General features: G+C 38.8%; 2 protein-coding genes across 2 annotated transcripts in view; one reads left to right on the forward strand and one right to left on the reverse strand.

Annotated features, from left to right (window-relative positions):
• fmn2b (formin 2b) overlaps positions 1-5,019 on the forward strand; it is a 90,966-nt gene extending 85,947 nt beyond the window's left edge. The window contains exons 20-21 of the mRNA XM_051667854.1: positions 2,546-2,627; positions 3,855-5,019. Of these exons, the coding sequence (XP_051523814.1) occupies positions 2,546-2,627; positions 3,855-3,881 (109 nt within the window). The 3' untranslated portion in view covers positions 3,882-5,019. The remainder of the gene's footprint in view (positions 1-2,545; positions 2,628-3,854) is intronic.
• A 1,812-nt stretch (positions 5,020-6,831) lies between these two features.
• Positions 6,832-17,489, reverse strand: part of grem2b (gremlin 2, DAN family BMP antagonist b) — a 15,634-nt gene continuing 4,976 nt past the window's right edge. Inside the window, exon 2 of the mRNA XM_051667993.1 lies at positions 6,832-7,895. Coding sequence (XP_051523953.1) covers positions 7,394-7,894 — 501 coding nt within the window. The 5' untranslated portion in view covers position 7,895 and the 3' untranslated portion in view covers positions 6,832-7,393. The remainder of the gene's footprint in view (positions 7,896-17,489) is intronic.

The following is a 17,489-nucleotide window of genomic DNA, read 5'->3' on the forward strand; positions in this document are numbered from 1 at the left end:
CAACAGGTTTACATATCTGGAAAAGCAGGTCTCTCCGTGACCCTGTGTGATTATTAATCTAGCAAAAGTCTGTGATTGAGTTTAATGTATATTCTGTATGTGCTGCGAGAGCGCTCTGCTCTTTGTCATCTGCTAAACACACAGTCATGCTCATGAGATGTTAACATTTTTTCTGGTATCGGGACGCCCCAAAAAAACAATCATCATTTATTGTTAGGTCATGATACGTAATGCATTAATGTTAATGAAAAAAAACATATTTTAAAGAGTTACAGCAGCATTATCTCACTGTATCCCTGACAGTTATCACACAGAGTACAAACACACTCTCGCTGTGAGTGACTTGCTTTCTTAATCATGACCCAAAACCAAAGCAGCACCATATTAGGACCTGAAGACAGCAAAAGTTTGGTCTCATCCAGTCTGTCAGCCCTCTCGGCCTCTTCCGACAGCAGTGGAGCCTGACGCATGCTAACACTCGCGCTGGCTAAGACACATGGCTCTGTCTTTGTTCCTTTAGTATAGAGGGATGTTTTTATAGTGTGCTGTTTAAAGTAGTGTGCTACTGATGTTCAGGGGGAATATCTCTCGGCCCATAATTCTCTCTCCTGTAAACATTTCAAACCCTCACAAGGCTGGCGCGCACGGCGCTCTTGGCAGCCAACAACAGAACAAATGACGTGTTTGCTTTGTACTTCTGTTCTGTACTCCCCTCTGCAGACGCCTCGGCTCGGCACTCCAAACACAAAATCTGTCTTGTTTTATGAGCTTCAACTCTTCAAGGTCACGGCTACATCCTTTTTCTTCATATTTGACTTTTTCTTACTCGCCGTCTGATAACGATGAATTCAGCAGAATTCAGGATTTGAATGTCTCCATTTATTTTTATTATTACCTTATCGTTTGTTAACGCTAAGATGTTAACAAATGCTTATTTTCTGCAATCAAAGCAGTTGCATTTTATTTATTTTTTTTGTCTTCCAAATAAATGTTTTCAATGTTTATTGTGCACAACTCTCGCTTTCTTGTGTGGCAAGATTGTAAATTCGCCCCACCGTGACGCTTACTGCAACGCTAGTCAAGTGAGGGGCAAAGTGCCGCTTGACGCTGGCGTTGAACAGTGTTGACGCCTCGACTCAACTCATGAAATGCGCTTTACAATAACAAAAGGACATTATTGAAACTCTATTATTAGGCTATTATTATTGTCTTTTGATAAGTCATGCTCAGCAGTTTAAATACTGTAGGAAAATGATACAGTAGATCTGCTGTGTGTTTATAATGCTTAAACATTCGACTGAAGTCAGTAGATTTGACATGCATATTTTAATAAAAGAGAAGGATGTTATTGAAACTCATTTATATTATCAGACACACACACACATATTCCTGTACAAAACAGACATGACAGATGTAACAAACATATCAAATAAACTAAATGAAAGGTGCTACTGTCTAAAGGGGGTGTGACGAGGTCAAAAGTTCATGCATACATTAATCTAAATAGGGCTTGAAAGAGGAAATTGTTCATATTTTTACTCTGCAGTCATCTGATGCAGAAGCAGCTTACAGTATACTCACATCAACATTCAACAGTTCATGAGAGTAAATAGATTTATCTTAAAAACATAGTAAAGAAGTATTAATGATGTATACTTGAGTTGTACAGTTGTTTTCATGAAGTTTAGTTGAAAAAGAATACGTTACTTTCATTACTTGCAGTTTTCTTACGTTGCCAGACTTTTTAAATAGGCAAATTTTTGGTAGTCATCAGTGTTTTGATGTGCATGTAAATGTAAATTTTTGTCAAAAGTGAAATAGCGGAGGATGTGATTCCTGTAAAAATACAACAATATTGTGCACACATTTAATTAACTAAATGAATTTAGATGCGTTTGAATTTTTTCTTGAATTCCTTAATTTATTTCTGGTTTTACTGTTCTGTACAAATAAGTTCCTGACCTCCTCTAGAGAAGACAAACATTTAAATATGAATAAAATATTTATTTTCAAAAAAAGAAAATTGTCAGATGATTCTTTTGCACCAGACACTATATTGACATTAAACAAAGCAGAATTGCAAAAACTTTTTTCGCTGGGTCTCATAAGGGTGGAATCACAAGGTAACTGGTGATACGATATAATATCGTTATTTGTGTGACTAAAGCATGATAACTGCACCTTCTGGGGGACTGATGTTGAATTCCTAGATCGATTTGGCAAAGAAAAAATTATTAATGTGGGAAAATGTTAATAAAAATGCTGATATTTGGCGTGCAGATATAGATACAACATCACAAGGAAAAATATCACAATACTATATCAATATTTTTCCCAATTCTAGTCTCAGAATTTTAATTCTACACCATAACACACTTTACCAAAAAACGTTTGATCAAGACCATCCTCGCATCTTTATTCCAGAACATGTGATAAATGTTTTGTTTCTCATGATTTCAAGTATTCAGAAGTGTCCCTGATTTAAAGAATCACCCATAAGGGAATTTCATGTTCCATTATTTCTGTACTCTGTGTGTTTTATCAGGTTGAAGGCAGCAGAGGAGTGTTTCAGACAGGTGAAGGAGAAAGCCACATACAGCGTCAAACCCAAACACGCTTCAGGAATCGTAAGTTTATGTGCTGCAGTTGTTAAATCATTTTGACCTCAAACTCTGTGGGTTCAAATTGGAGCGCTGTATCGCAAAAAATGTTTACGCTTAAAATGCTCAAATCCCAGAATACATAAGTCAGGCATATGAGGTATCGTTTCAAAGCGCCACCTAGAGGTAATGTGGTAGAAATATTAATATGAAAATAAAAGTCCTTCACATAGTACTTAAATGGACAAGTCATATATCAAATGAAAGCTCTCATTCTCAGGAATGTGACTGTATAGTTTATTTTGTTGCACTAATACTACAGTTCGAAAGATTTTCAAAAGAATCACAAAGTGAAGTATGATTTCTGTAAGTCATCAAATACAAACGTCTCTTTTATGCATTGATAACTGCTGCTGTAAGCCCCAAATAGCTACGAACTTTATATCTGCTTTTATTTTAAGAAGTTTTCTAAAAAATGAGCTGTTGTTTACTTGTCTGAGCTTGCTTGTGTGAATAATCCAATGTTATATCTTACGTGTCCAGAACAAAATGTGCAGTGCCGCAGGAAAAGCATACTAAACAAATCTTTAGAAATACCTTATCAACTATTAATGAATAAATGGGGCAAAGGGGAGGATCTCAGCTTTCTAATGACCCCTAGATTGATCTTCTAGTCCACTCAGAGGCCGAGATATTCAATGAAATAATGAGGGTGGTGCTTGAACTGAAAATTAGACTGAATGTCTATGGACGAGCACATCTGTGAGGGATAAAATGTGTTAGAGCGCCACCTACATTTCACATCTGTATATTGTGATGGAATGTGATAGAGAAAAAACTTTCTAGTGCTTTCTGCCATCTAGTGGAATAAAATGAGACTTTTCAAAGTGAGGTAGAGTGAACAGAACCAGAATTACATGTTTACAAAGTTAAGACAACCCAAAAAATTTAAGTTTATTTTTCTAAAAAAAAAAAAAATAAAAAAAAAAATTATCTTAATATTATAAACGCATACAATATTATTTATGAATAATTGGAGTCTTTTTTTTTTTTTATTTGGGGGGTTCTCTGGAAAATTAGACCAATTTTTTGTAATTATCCCACAGTATGTGTAAATGGTGAGCTTTTAAATTGGAGGGTGAAAAATTGCAGTTGGCAGCCCAAAAATGCACCAGAGTTTAAGAGGTTAGTACGTTTTTTTTGCATGAACGTATTGTATTGATGTTGGTGTATCTGTGTTTGTGTCTCTCTCAGAAAGCAAAGTTGGGAATGAAGATATGAGATGTCTGTGATTCCACACTTGGACTGCAGGATGTGCAAATGAATACTGTTCGGGACTCGCTGGCGTCTGACATCTTTAAATCACACACACACACACACCCCGAGTAAACAACCAGAGCAGTTTCAGTGTTGCTGTTGTCATCTGCCATATGGACACAGGAAGTGCCCCCTGAATTTGATGTCATATCCTGTGAGGTGGTGGTGTGGTGAAATTAGCAGTGTGACGTGACATTCCAGAATTCCCTGTCGCTCTGGACCCACAAATACTGCAGGAGTTCACTGTATGTACTGGAGGACTTAAGCAATATCATCAAAAAAAAAGTGTCAGTTTTATTTTTAATAGGTGAGAAAAAAGACGAACAGAAACGGAGAGAGAGAACTGTGTTTTTCTAACAGGTGAGACGCTTGTAGATCTTTAAACATCCGCTCACAGTTTCCACTGACAGAAACAAGCTTTTTAAATGAACAGCAGTTAGTGCAGCATTTAGTCCTGATGTTCTGAGCCGGTTTGTTTAACATAATCAAAGCACATCATCAAGTGAAAGACACTCCAGACCTACAGGACCTGAAAGAGACACTGCAGAATGTACAATGTGATACAGAACAATCAGCCAGTATTCGTCCTTTCTCTCTCTGTCTCTGTTTATGCTCCATGATGACTGAGCGACCCGTGACACAGTTCTTGGAAGCTGAACTCAGTGTTTTGTTTGTGAAATCATGCAAGATTTTCTTTTTGTTTTGCTGCATCAAAACACTCAAAATATATTTAAAAATTATGTTTTTTTAAATGAATGTAAATGGTATTAACATGTTTGTGTAGCATTGTTTTTAGCATGTCCGTGTTGGCGGTGTGGATCGTACTCGATGCGGGATGGATTATTGCTCTTCACGTGCAATAACTGTTTGTATCTTTCATAGTTTTGGGAACCCTGTAATTTATGTAAAATAAAGGGATTAATAAATTACTCATTTTATTGTTTCACCTGATTTGAGATTTACTTGAACACACTTGCCATATTGCACAGGTGAGCTGGTTTTGCATAATTAGAAATGTTTTCAGACCTGAAAATTAATCCAGAGTCTGTTTCAAAAGCTAGTGCGCTCCCTCCGGAGGCAGCATGCACATTTCCGATGCGAAGACTCTTTCAAAAGGTGAGTAACTATTACGCTGTTCATTTTGGACAAATTCTGAGGTAAAATCGTGTCCTTCCCTGGGAAGGCAATTGTAGAATGCACCTTGATGAGCTTGGTGGAAAAGCAAATCCAAGATGATTATAAGTATACTTATAATCCATTCAATGCTGAAAAGTATCGAGAAAAATAGTAGAAAACTTTAAGATAATAGAAAACTGAATATTTTAGCCCAAATATGTATATATGTGCTATGTATATTTATGTCTTAGTATCGCAGCAGTCCTCTAGCATCACCTGTATTGAAATCAATTGCGAGTTGAGTCTTGCATGCGTAGTTGAAGAATTGATGCGTTTCTATGCCCAGCCTTATTTTTTTGAAAGTTTTTGGACCGGTGCCGGTTCACAGTAGAGGAGTTACAAGCACGATGCCGAAAATAGAACACAAGCAATCGTTAGAATGTTTCACTGCTCATCACTGCTGGTTAGGACAAAAACTCTGATTAACATATACTGAAAATATACTTTTATCGCATTTCGTTTGCTGTCAGTTTAGGACACGGTGTGACTGTGGCTGCCTGTAGCCTCCTGTTTCTGTTTGATTTCCGAGTAACTCCGTTCCAAAAAATAAGGCTGGGCATAGAAATGCATCAATTCTTCGACTACAAACTCTTCAGATATGTTTAAGTTCTGTTCTCTGTTTTGTGAGCAGTTGTGTTGTGTTCTGTTGTCACTATCACAGTGGAGGACCTTTTTTAAGAAACAAAATGAGTTTTCGCTTGAACGCCCCAATGTCGTGCTCGTGCCCTATCATGAACGCACACAGGAGATCAACGGTCAGTGAACATTTTCACTAAATAATACATTCGATTTCAGTTTGTTTCTCATCAAATCTTATCGTATGCTTTCATAACAATCATGAGTTTCATGGAATAATGTATTAGACTTCTGAATTATACTTTTGTGTTCTTTTGAATCTTGAAGAGGTGGTCACCATAAACTGCCATTGTATGACTTCACTGAGCACAACATTTATTCACAATTTCTCTCTTTGTGTTAAGAAAAAGAAAGTCATATAGTGTTATAATAACACAGGGGTGAGTAAACAATGACTGAATATGCATTTTTGGGTGAACTATCCTTTTAAAACATAGTTCAGAGTTTTATATCTAGAAATGTTCTGGTTTTCATCCCTGAAACACTCTTGTGTGGAACTACTTTCTTCCGCCACAGATTCAGCATCTAGCGCAGGTACAACCCATGCCTAAGTTGCTAGTTTGAAAACGTCACTTTAGAACTAGTAATGGATGTTTGCGCTGCTTTTAAGCACTCACTGGATTAACAAGGTAGTGTGTGTATGTGTGTGTGTGTGTGTGTGTGTCAGTGTGTTTGTGTTTGGGGGAGAGTGAGTGAGAGTATGCAAGGACACTTTTCAACTGAAATTGAAATAAATTTAGGATATTATAGACATTGTCGTTCTTATCCGATTTACTTAACCAGTGTGTTCGTTTTATATGGTTATTTTGTTGTGGTAGTCTGTATGGCTCTTTTGAAATAACAAAAATAATTTGGCGAAGTGATATGGAGCCGTTATGCGGTCAAGAACTGGAACTACTTCATAGTTGTGCGCTTACTGGAAAATAATTGCACATCTTAGAACGTCCATCAACCAATCAGAATCAAGCATTCCACAGACTCGTGGTATAAATTGTATTATTTATATACAGTATATGTTACTGTATGTCAGCCATTCTGGTCTCTAGATATCAGCATCAACCAATTAAAACCCAAAATTGGTCCACCACTATAAACTTTTCGATCAAATCCACAATTTCCCCTCTTAATGTCAAAACAAGAAAACACGACTCTACTAGAAATAGTTTTAATATAGACTTCACTTCTTTCTCTAGATAAATACATTTACTGTACCATAGTTCTATAGAATCTCTATCTAGTTATACATTAGTTAGTTTTCTGTTGACTACCATTTAAACATCACACAAGCTGAAGCACCGCCTGCTTTAAGTCTGTCGTTTCAGTTCTGCAGATGCTCAAAGTTCAACGAGAAATCAGCAGCCTGACCAACTGCATGCAGTCCAGTTTCCACACAATAACGCACACTTGCAAACAGTCTTTAGCCACTCTGTAGGCGTGTCACGAGTGAAAGTGACCTGGGCATTTCGTATCACTCGGTTTAGTTGTATCAAATCAAAGTCACTCTCTCAAGGCAGCCAATGTTTTCTAGAGGATGCTGGTCAGTCCCAGTTCCTGTACAATCGCTGTCATGAAGGCGTCCATGTGCCTCTCGGTTTGGAATAGCAACCAGTGCGGGCAGAAATGCGAAAAAAATTTAGTTTTTGTTTTGGTGTCTCAGTGTAGTCTCATTGTTTTCCAGACTCTGCGACGCTCATGGACATGCAGCGACACTGTTTTACACGCTGGATCTTGCGGTAACAGACCGGCGGTTGCAGGTCTGGACAGTCGAGCTCCACTGTGAGCGTGGTGAAGCGATGCGGCCTGCAGAACGCACATGACTGAAACGACTCCTGCTCTTTCTTGACGTGCCGCGGGATGTAGAAGGAGTTGCACTGGCCGTAGCAGAAGCGGTTGATGACTGTTCGACTCTTGCAGCCCTCCTGACTGACCGTCTGTCGCAGCGGTTGAGTTTTACACCAGTCGCTCTTCAGGTACTTCCTCTCTGTCACCACCAGAGCTTCCTGGCTGGAGGCCAGCACTTCCTGTTTGCCAGTGCGGCGGTCCGAGGTGTTTGCGTTGGTTTTGTTCGGTGAGGGGATGGAGCTCTGCGGACGATTCTTACGGCTGTCACATACACCACACAGCACGCCCGCGAACAGCAGCCACAACGCAACCTTGCAGCTCATCCTGCAAGAGAGAGAGAGATTGTGAAGTTTACAGACGGAACAAACATAAGCATCCTGTCTGAAAGAATTCAACGCAAAACAGAACATTATGCTAACATTTTTTTTGTTCCTAAAGTTCTTAGAACGTTCCTTTTTTATTTATTTTTTTATTTATTATATAATCAAAAACTAATGTTCCCAAAACGTTCTGGGAACCAAATATTTTTAGTTGAGAAAGTGGAAATGAAGAGCAGCGTAACTCAGACATTCTTGTATCTCAGTTAAATGTTACGAGTCGCTATCAGTAATCCATTTGTAGTTTGACCTCCTGTATGTGTTTAAAACATTTCAAAACATTCATCTGTTTGTTTGAGCGGCCCATCCAGCCCAACACAATGAGGGCTTAACCAATGGTGTGAGGTTGGGGTGGGACTATCTGTTCGTCCGACCAATAGCAGATGTGAGGAGCATTCAGGAAGCCTGTTTAGGATAGGATGAGGCATAAAAATGAATCTGAATCATAGTGAGGGAAATAAGTAGAGTTGGGGACCAAACCTGTTTTAAACAAATATTGGAACTGAGTTTCATAAAAGTAGGGGTGGGCGATATGACCAAAATCTTATCATGATATGAATAATTTTATATCACAATAACTATGTATGGATTATTGAAAACAAGGTTGTCTGAGGTGATAAATCTGTGAAGATTAAAACACGAGTGTCACTACCACCCCTGGAGTCGTGAGTTCGAATCCAGGGTGTGCTGAGTGACTCCAGCCAGGTCTCCTAAGCAACCAAATTGGCCCGGTTGCTAGGGAGGGTAGAGTCACATGGGGTAATCTCCTCGTGGTCATGATTAGTGGTTCTCGCTCTCAATGGGGCGTGTGGTAAGTTGTGTGTGGATCGTGGAGAGTAGCATGAGCCTCCACATGCTGTGAGTCTCCGCGGTGTCATGCACAACGAGTCACGTGATAAGATGCACGGATTGACGGTCTCAGAAGTGGAAGCAACTGAGACTTGTCCTCCGCCACCCGGATTGAGGTGAGTAACTGTGCCACCACAAGGACCTACTAAGTAGTGGGAATTGGGCATTCCAAATTGGGAGAAAAGGGGATAAAATAAACACGTGTCATTGTTCGTAGACACAATCTTTAAGTTCATGTTGTATTTACACATTTTTATAAAACATTTAGTTAGACTTTTTTGTACAAAAAAATGCTAACGACTTTAAAAATGTCACGTGGTGTAACCATCAAGTAAAAGGTATTAATAGTTTCCGTGCGTCATGAATACATGAGTGTGAACAACTTCATTAATTTCCAAAAAGTTTTCAAACAGATGTTTCAATGTGTTTTACGAGTATCATGAATTTGTCTCTTGGTTGCACCAAATGACCTGAACCAAATGTGCCTTTTCATACAAATGTCAAAATATTGATATTTAATGATCTGACAAAATAATTATTTGTTTTTAGGTCTTTAAGTCTTGTGGGTGTAAAGAGATCTTATGTTTTATGATTTTTGTCACATGAAAACAACATTTCTACATACATGTTGGTTACACCACATGACTTTTATCTGGAAGGCAAAAGTTTTTCAAATATGAATCATATTTTAAAATAAAAATTTAAATGCATTTTTTTTTTTTTAAGAAATAATAATAATAATATTCAGCACAACTCATGCCAACATTTCTTTTTCAAGAATTTCAGCTTTTAATATGACTGTCTCCGGACGGTTGCACCCTTTTTCTCCCCAATCTGGAATGCCCAGTTCCCAATGCGCTCTAAGTCCTCGTGGTGGTGTAGTGACTCGCCTCAATCCGGGTGGCGGAGGACGAATCTCAGTTGCCTCCGCGTCTGAGACCATCAATCCACACATCTTATCACGTGGCTTGAGTGCGTTACCGTGGAGACGTAGCGCGTGTGCAGGCTTCACGCTATTCTCCGCGGCAAGCACACTCTGACATTTTTTTACTTTAAACTCCAGAAAAAAAGATCAAAATGACTTTGAACTCAGTAAATGAAAACATGTTCATCATAGAAGTGTATTCAAGTAATTGTTTTGTGTGAATTGTGTTTATGTATTTCTGAATAATTTATTAGATGCGGACAAAAAAAATGAGCGTCACGTCTTTGGAAATTTTTCCAGTAAAATGTTTCTGGAAAATCAATAACAGTTTGTTTATATATTAAATAACCATAATGTAATGTATTTTTGGATAATTCAGTCAGTAAATTGAATGGTTTATAAATGAAAATGTTTTTCTCTTTTTCAATTTACTTGGAACTTCACAAATATAAACAAAGTTAAAAGAATTTTTTTTTAAAAACTCAACTTATTTTTAAATCAGCTTTACCATAATGGTTATTTTCACATTATGCCATGTTTCAGTCTGATATGTTGTTGATCAATATTATTATTATAAACTTTCCATAAAATATCCAACGAAAATAAACGACTATAGGTTTGTAATTATTTCAGTAATCTCTATAGAGGAATATTAATATCTGAAGACAAACATGGCTGGTTTTATTCCTAATATCTAACATCACTCACAGTATTTTAATACGAGTGACTTTTAGTTTTTTATATTTAACTTTATTTTGACATTGTTTTAGTGCTTTTCCTCTTCAGTGGTGGTTAAAACATCATGCTGTCTAGCCATTTGAGATGTTTGACTTCCTTTGTAGTGCTTTTAAGATAAAAAAAAATCTCAGAATTCAAACAGATCGCTTAAGTTTTGTGGTCTGCGTTGCAATATCGAGAGAAACCGTATTGAGTAGTGTAGGTGATGCCGCTTTGTCTCTAGCAAAATCTCTGTCAATTGACACTTTATTAATCATTAGTTAATGCATTAGGTATCATGAACTAACAATGAACAATATATTTTTACAGCATTTATTAATCTTTGTTAATATTAGTTAATAAAAATGCATGTTGCATTTACAATTGTTCATGCATTTCCAAGAATTTACACTATTTTTGAATAGTTATTATTTCATTGAAATCTGGAATGATGTCATAATTTGACAACAGGTGTGCAGTGATGGTTAGAGCCATTTTAATTCATTCTTACGTGTTTCAAACTTACTCAGAATCATTAACTGAATATTTAAGAACCAGTATCATTACGTGGAATCAGAATAAAATATTATTGCATACTAAAGTGCTGGCGAAGCCTTGTTGCTTCTGTAGTGTTTCATTAGCATAATATTCATTGCACAAACCTAATGCGATCACAGCGTTGACCTTACGGGGATCTTAACTCTTGTGCGGTTTCTTAACACCAGCTCTTAACCTCAACACAAATAAGTGTTTTCCTGTGCACTCACAGGCACCAGATGATCTTAGGCAGCAAAAGAGCACTAAAAACCGCTAATTCTTTAAAGAGAGAGAACGTATGTGCCGTACCTACCTCCAATATTAATGTTTATGCTTTGGCTTTGAAAGGTGGTGTGTGTGTGTGTGTGTGTGTGTATGTGTGTATGTATATATATATATATACACACACACACACATATTTCGGAATGCAAAACTTAAACATATAAGATTGCGTAACAAGAAGCGTTCAAATGTGCATTTACATTAGCATTTTGGGCCACGCGAGACAAGGAAGGATGGTGAAACTGGCAAGAACGTTGAGATAACGGCATGATTTGCATTATAAATTGCGACCAGACACATTTTTGAATGCAACAATCGAGTTTGCATTGCTAGAAGCTTTGGGCCTCATTCACGAAACACGAGCAGAACGAATTTGTGTAAATCGCTAATGCTGTTAAACCTATAAATAAACATTGTGAACAGGTGCGTACATAGTACAACGGGGAAAAATAAAATAAATCTTATAATCTTACAGCATTTCGGTCAAAGATCTTCTTCAGGCATTCTGTTAATTTCTCTGAAGATTCTTCCAGTTGTAAGTATATCACTGTTACCATCATGATTTACATGAAGTTTCACAGATGATGCTGGTGCTGCGAACTGAACCAGAGAAGATTAATGACAAACCATTGAACGGTTTAGTTCACAAGAGTGTCATATGACAGCAAAAACATGCCTCACTTTCTTTGAGACGCTATTGTGTTCGCTAAATCAACATTTTACGATATGAACGCACTTCATTCATAAAAATTGTTATCGTTCTGCATAGATGTTAACAGCATTTACTAGCGAGTCTGGTGACTTCCTTATATGGTGTTTCATGGGCGTGGATTATGATAATTGTGAATGAATGTGCACACGCCCCCTATTTACGAACGTTTAGAGTTCATTAACATTTTACTAACAAATCTGGAGAGTATGAAGCGTCTGTGACTCTGGTGAAAAGATTTTGGGAGGTCCATTTTACATGCAAAAAATTTACAGTACTCGTATATTCACGAAAGTTTCATGAATGAGGCCCATTGTGTGCATGTACTTGTGTTTGGGGCGTAATGTGCTTATAGTTCACCCAAAAGTGAAATTCTCTCATTTACATACCCTCATGCTATCCCAGAACTTTGAAGCTCTAAAAAGCACACAAATGCAGCACAAAAGTAATCCATAAGACTCCAGTTGTTTAATCCATGTCTTTACTATAAATTCTCCTCCCTGCCCATTAGGTGGCGATATGCACGAGGAATGCGAATCACCAAAAACAAAAGAATGTGAAAGTGAAAGTGGAGATTTATAGTACAAAATGACTTAAATATTGATTTGTTTCTCACACACACCTGTCATATCACTTCTGAAGGCATGGATTAAACCACTGGAGTTGTATGGATTACTTCCGTACTGCCTTTATGTGCTTTTTGGAGCTTCAAAGTTCTGGTCACCATTCACTTGCATTGTATGGACCTACAGAGCTGAAATATTCTTCTAAAAATCTTAACTTGTGTTCTGCAGAAGAAAGTAAGTCAAACACATCTGGGATGGCATGAGGGTGAGTAAATGATGAGAGAATTTTCATTTTTGGGTGAACTGTCCCTTTAAAATCATCACAACATTTACGATGTTGCTTAATGTTCTATTGCCAGTAAATACATGAACTTTCTATATATCTCTCAACATTACAATTATGAGTAAACTTCATTAAGTCTCTCACATCATGATTTAGCATTATGTTTCTGGGGTCAAATCGCCCCTGTGTAAGTTTCACATTGTTTCCTCTGAAGACAGGAAGTCACAGATTAGCTTTAATTTGTCACTTTGTCTGCAGACAGAACGACTGCGAATGCAGCTACGAATGATTACGGCTCTGGCACGAGAGAAAGCGATCTGTCAATCATTCCAGACATCTTTACCGCAGATGTGCCCATCCCCAGAGGGAAAAACAAATGTGAGTGATTCATTTCTATAATGGAAATATTTACAAAGCGGCTCTTTTTCATGAAAGAATCAAAGCTCCGCAGAGAGCGGCAAGGTTGAATGTTCGTTTTCAAGTTTTCCTTCATTTCCAATCTCTAGGAACGGCAGACTCGAGAGAGGACATGAAGAGTTGTTGTTTGTGGTCAGACAAACTTCAGCTGTTTGTTGAAAGATGATAAATGTGAGTCGTTGCTTTAAGCGTTCAGGAGCCGCGTTATAAAACTCTCTCATGACCCTGAAACGGTTCATTTAAAGGAGGACAAACTCTCAGCCCATCATGCACTCCTTCACTCGATGTGTACGTCACTGAAAGTGTGTTTTGGAGGAGTGGACGACTGGACATTTGTCTCCGCGGCCCCAGAGTGTCTCACAAGATTTTGCTTTGGTATTTAACTGCTAAAGATCACGAAAGAGCTCCAGAAGCAGAACTTATGTGAGTGTTTTGTGTTTGATTTTAATGTGAGTATTTGGCCTGTCAGACATGATCTGCTTATCTAATGAAAAACTGTGAAGATAAGACTGAGAGAGGAATCTTCCTCTCTGAGACCAAATCTAGACAGCAGTCATCACTCCAACACCTTATCCTTGAGTAATCATGTTAAATTGATCATTTGGTACTAGAACATCATTTGTCATTATATTAAACACAGCTGAAAGATATTTGGTTCATTAAATGAAGATTAACATTGTCTTTGTGTTTGTTTTTGAGTTGCCACAGTATGCAATAGACTGGCATGTCTTAAGGTCAATATTAGGTCACAAATGGCAAAAAAGAAACAGCTTTCTCTAGAAACTCATCAGTCAATCATTGTTTTGAGGAATGAAGGCTATAGATTTCATACTAAGGTGTACACTACAGTCTTCAAAGACAAAGGACAACTGACTCTAACAAGGACAGAAAGAGATGTGGAAGACCAGATGTACAACTAAACAAGAGGATAAGTACATCAGAGTCTCTAGTTTGAGAAATAGACGCCTCACATGTCCTCAGCTGACAGCTTCATTGAATTCTACCCGCTCAACACCAGTTTCATGTACAACAGTAAAGAGAAGACTCAGGGGTGCAGGCCTTATGGGAAGAACTGCAAAGAAAAAGCCACTTTTGAAAAGGTTACAGTGGGCAAAGACATTGGACAACAGATAATTGGAAAAGAGGATCTTAACCCCATTGAGCTTTTGTGGGATCAGTTAGACTGTAAGGTGTGTGAGAAGTGCCCGACAAGACAGACACATCTATGACAAGTGCTACAGGAAGTGTGGGGTGAAATGTCACCTGAGTATCTGGACAAACTGACAGCTAGAATAACAAGGATCTGCAAAGCTGTCATTGCTGCACATGGAGGATTTTTTGATGAGAACTCTTTGAAGTAGTTTAGCAAATTGTAATAGTAATTATTTACGTTATTAATGTCCTGACTATACGTTGTGATCAGTTGAATGCCACTTTGGTGAATAAAAGTACCAATTTCTTTCCATAAGAGCAAAATCTGTACATTATTACAAACTTTTGGCCACTTTGTGTGTGTGTGTGTGTGTGTGTGTATATATATATATATATACTCAGAATCATATGATCTAATACCATATTTTCTTTTTTGATGTAACATGTTTTTTTTTGGAATTGCCCAATTCCCAATGCGCTCTAAGTCCTCGTGGTGGCGTAGTGACTCGCCTCAATCCGGGTGGACGGAGGACGAATCTCAGTTGCCTCCACGTCTGAGACCGTCAATCCGCGCATCTTATCACGTGGCTTGTTGAGCACGTTACCGTGGAGACGTATCGCGTGTGGAGGCCTCACGCTATTCTCCGCGGCATCCACGCACAACTCACCACACGCCCCACCGAGAGCGAGAACCACATTATAGCGACCACGAGGAGGTTACCCCATGTGACTCTAACCTCCCTAGCAACCGGGCCAATTTGGTTGCTTAGGAGACCTGGCTGGAGTCACTCAGCACGCCCTGAATTCGAACTCACGACTCCAGGTGTGATAGTCAGCGTCTTTATTTAAATTTTTTTACCTAACATGGTAATAACACTTTGTTTTGGTCATACTATGGTAATACCACATTTATTTTGAGGTACCATGGTAATACCATGTTTTTTTGATCTTCCATGAAATTATTTTAAAAATGTTTTACATACTGTGGTAATACCACGTTCTTTGGACGTACCATGGAAATACCGAATTTTTTTGGATGTGCCATGGTTTTTTGACGTAACCTGGTAATACCACATTTTTTGGTCTTAGCATGAAAATACCATGGTTTACAAATATATATATATATATATATATATAAGTCATTTAATTGCCTGGTTTATCACTTCCTGTGACCCCCTCCCATCTTCCCTGACCCTTCTAAAGGTCATGCCCTTTCCTTTTCCTTTAAATGGCTTTTGACCCCTTGCAACTTGGGCGTTCGGAGAGATCTTGCATCTGTCTCACTTTCAGATTAAGGAACATCTGCTGTTCTCATCCAGCGGATTTGCTCGTTTTGATCTGGGATCATGAAGATTTGGCCTTTTTGTTCTGGGGCCTTCAAACCATAGTGGTCCAACATCCTCTAAAACAGCTCCGAGTCTGAAGGAAAAACATGAACTTTATAAAACAGGTAGTTCTGACTCCGTTCTGACTGAACGAGCTGTTGTAAAATGCTGATAAATGCACACAGTAACACACGGTCTATCATTGCGTATTGCTTTAGTGTGCAAGCAAAATGTTACAAAGAATAAAAAAACATAAATGTACTCCTAAAATTAATGTAAGTGAAATCGTTTTTGTTCACAGCTGGTGAAACAGACTTACATATTTCCATTCAGTTAATAACATGCTTTTGAAAGCCAATATGTCAGTCTTACAGATACATGCAGCACATGCCCGCAGTATTTTGTCTGTAAGTCGTCCACGAAAACTAAAAGCATGTTATCAAACAGTCAATCACAGCGTGACATTTCTAAACGTGGTGGAGCTTTTAGTTCATTTGTTTTCAAAACAGAACAGTGAAGTATTTTAATGTACACAGTAAGTGCATGCAACCACAACACACAAACAAAACACACACCACACACTCTCACACGCTCAGACACACACACTCGCAGAGACACACTCACATGCACAGACACACACAGACACTCGCGCGCGCGCGCGCACACATGTTGGTGCAGCTATCATTATGAGGACTCTCCATAGACATAATGATTTTTATACTGTATGAACTATAGATTCTATCCCCTAACCCTAACCCTACCCCTAAACCTAACCCTCACAAAAAACTTTCTGCATTTTTACACTTTCAATAAAACATCATTTAGTATGTTATTTCCCTTGTGAGGACCACCCAAAAGATCCTCACAACCAGAAATGTCCTCACAGAACAGGTTGATTCTCAATACTTGGTCCTCACAAGTATAGCAAAACCTGTACACACACACACACACACAGACACGCGCTCACACAGACACATAGAGACACACACTTACAGACACATACACACACACTCACAGACGCTCACACACAGTCACACACGCTCACACACGCTCACACACAGACTCACACACGCTCACACACAGTCACACAGAGTCACACAGACGCTCACACAGAGTCACACAGACGCTCACACAGAGTCACACAGACGCTCACACAGAGTCACACAGACGCTCACACAGTCACACAGACGCTCACACAGTCACACAGACGCTCACACAGTCACACAGACGCTCACACAGAGTCACACAGACGCTCACACAGACGCTCACAGAGGCTCACACAGACGCTCACACAGAGTCACACAGACGCTCGCTCACACAGACGCTCGCTCACACGCTCACACAGACGCTCACACAGACGCTCACACGCTCACACAGACGCTCACACAGACGCTCACACGCTCACACACACACGCTCACACACACACAGACACACACACGCTCACACACACAGACACACACACGCTCACACACACAGACACACACACGCTCACACACACAGACTCACACACGCTCACACACACAGACTCACACAGACTCACACACACAGACACACACACAGACTCACACACACAGACTCACACACACAGACTCACACGCTCATACACACAGACGCTCACAGAGTCACACAGACTCACACGCTCACACACACAGACTCACACACACAATTGGCACCAGCTGAAATATTCCCAGGTTACATCTTTCTGTATGTTAATGTGTGCTGTATCAAGGCAACAATGTAGCAAATTTGAACTTATTGAGAGCAATGATAAAATTGCT

Source organism: Myxocyprinus asiaticus, chromosome 32 (genome assembly GCF_019703515.2).
Source record: "Myxocyprinus asiaticus isolate MX2 ecotype Aquarium Trade chromosome 32, UBuf_Myxa_2, whole genome shotgun sequence".
In the NCBI taxonomy this organism is placed as follows: Eukaryota; Metazoa; Chordata; class Actinopteri; order Cypriniformes; family Catostomidae; genus Myxocyprinus; species Myxocyprinus asiaticus.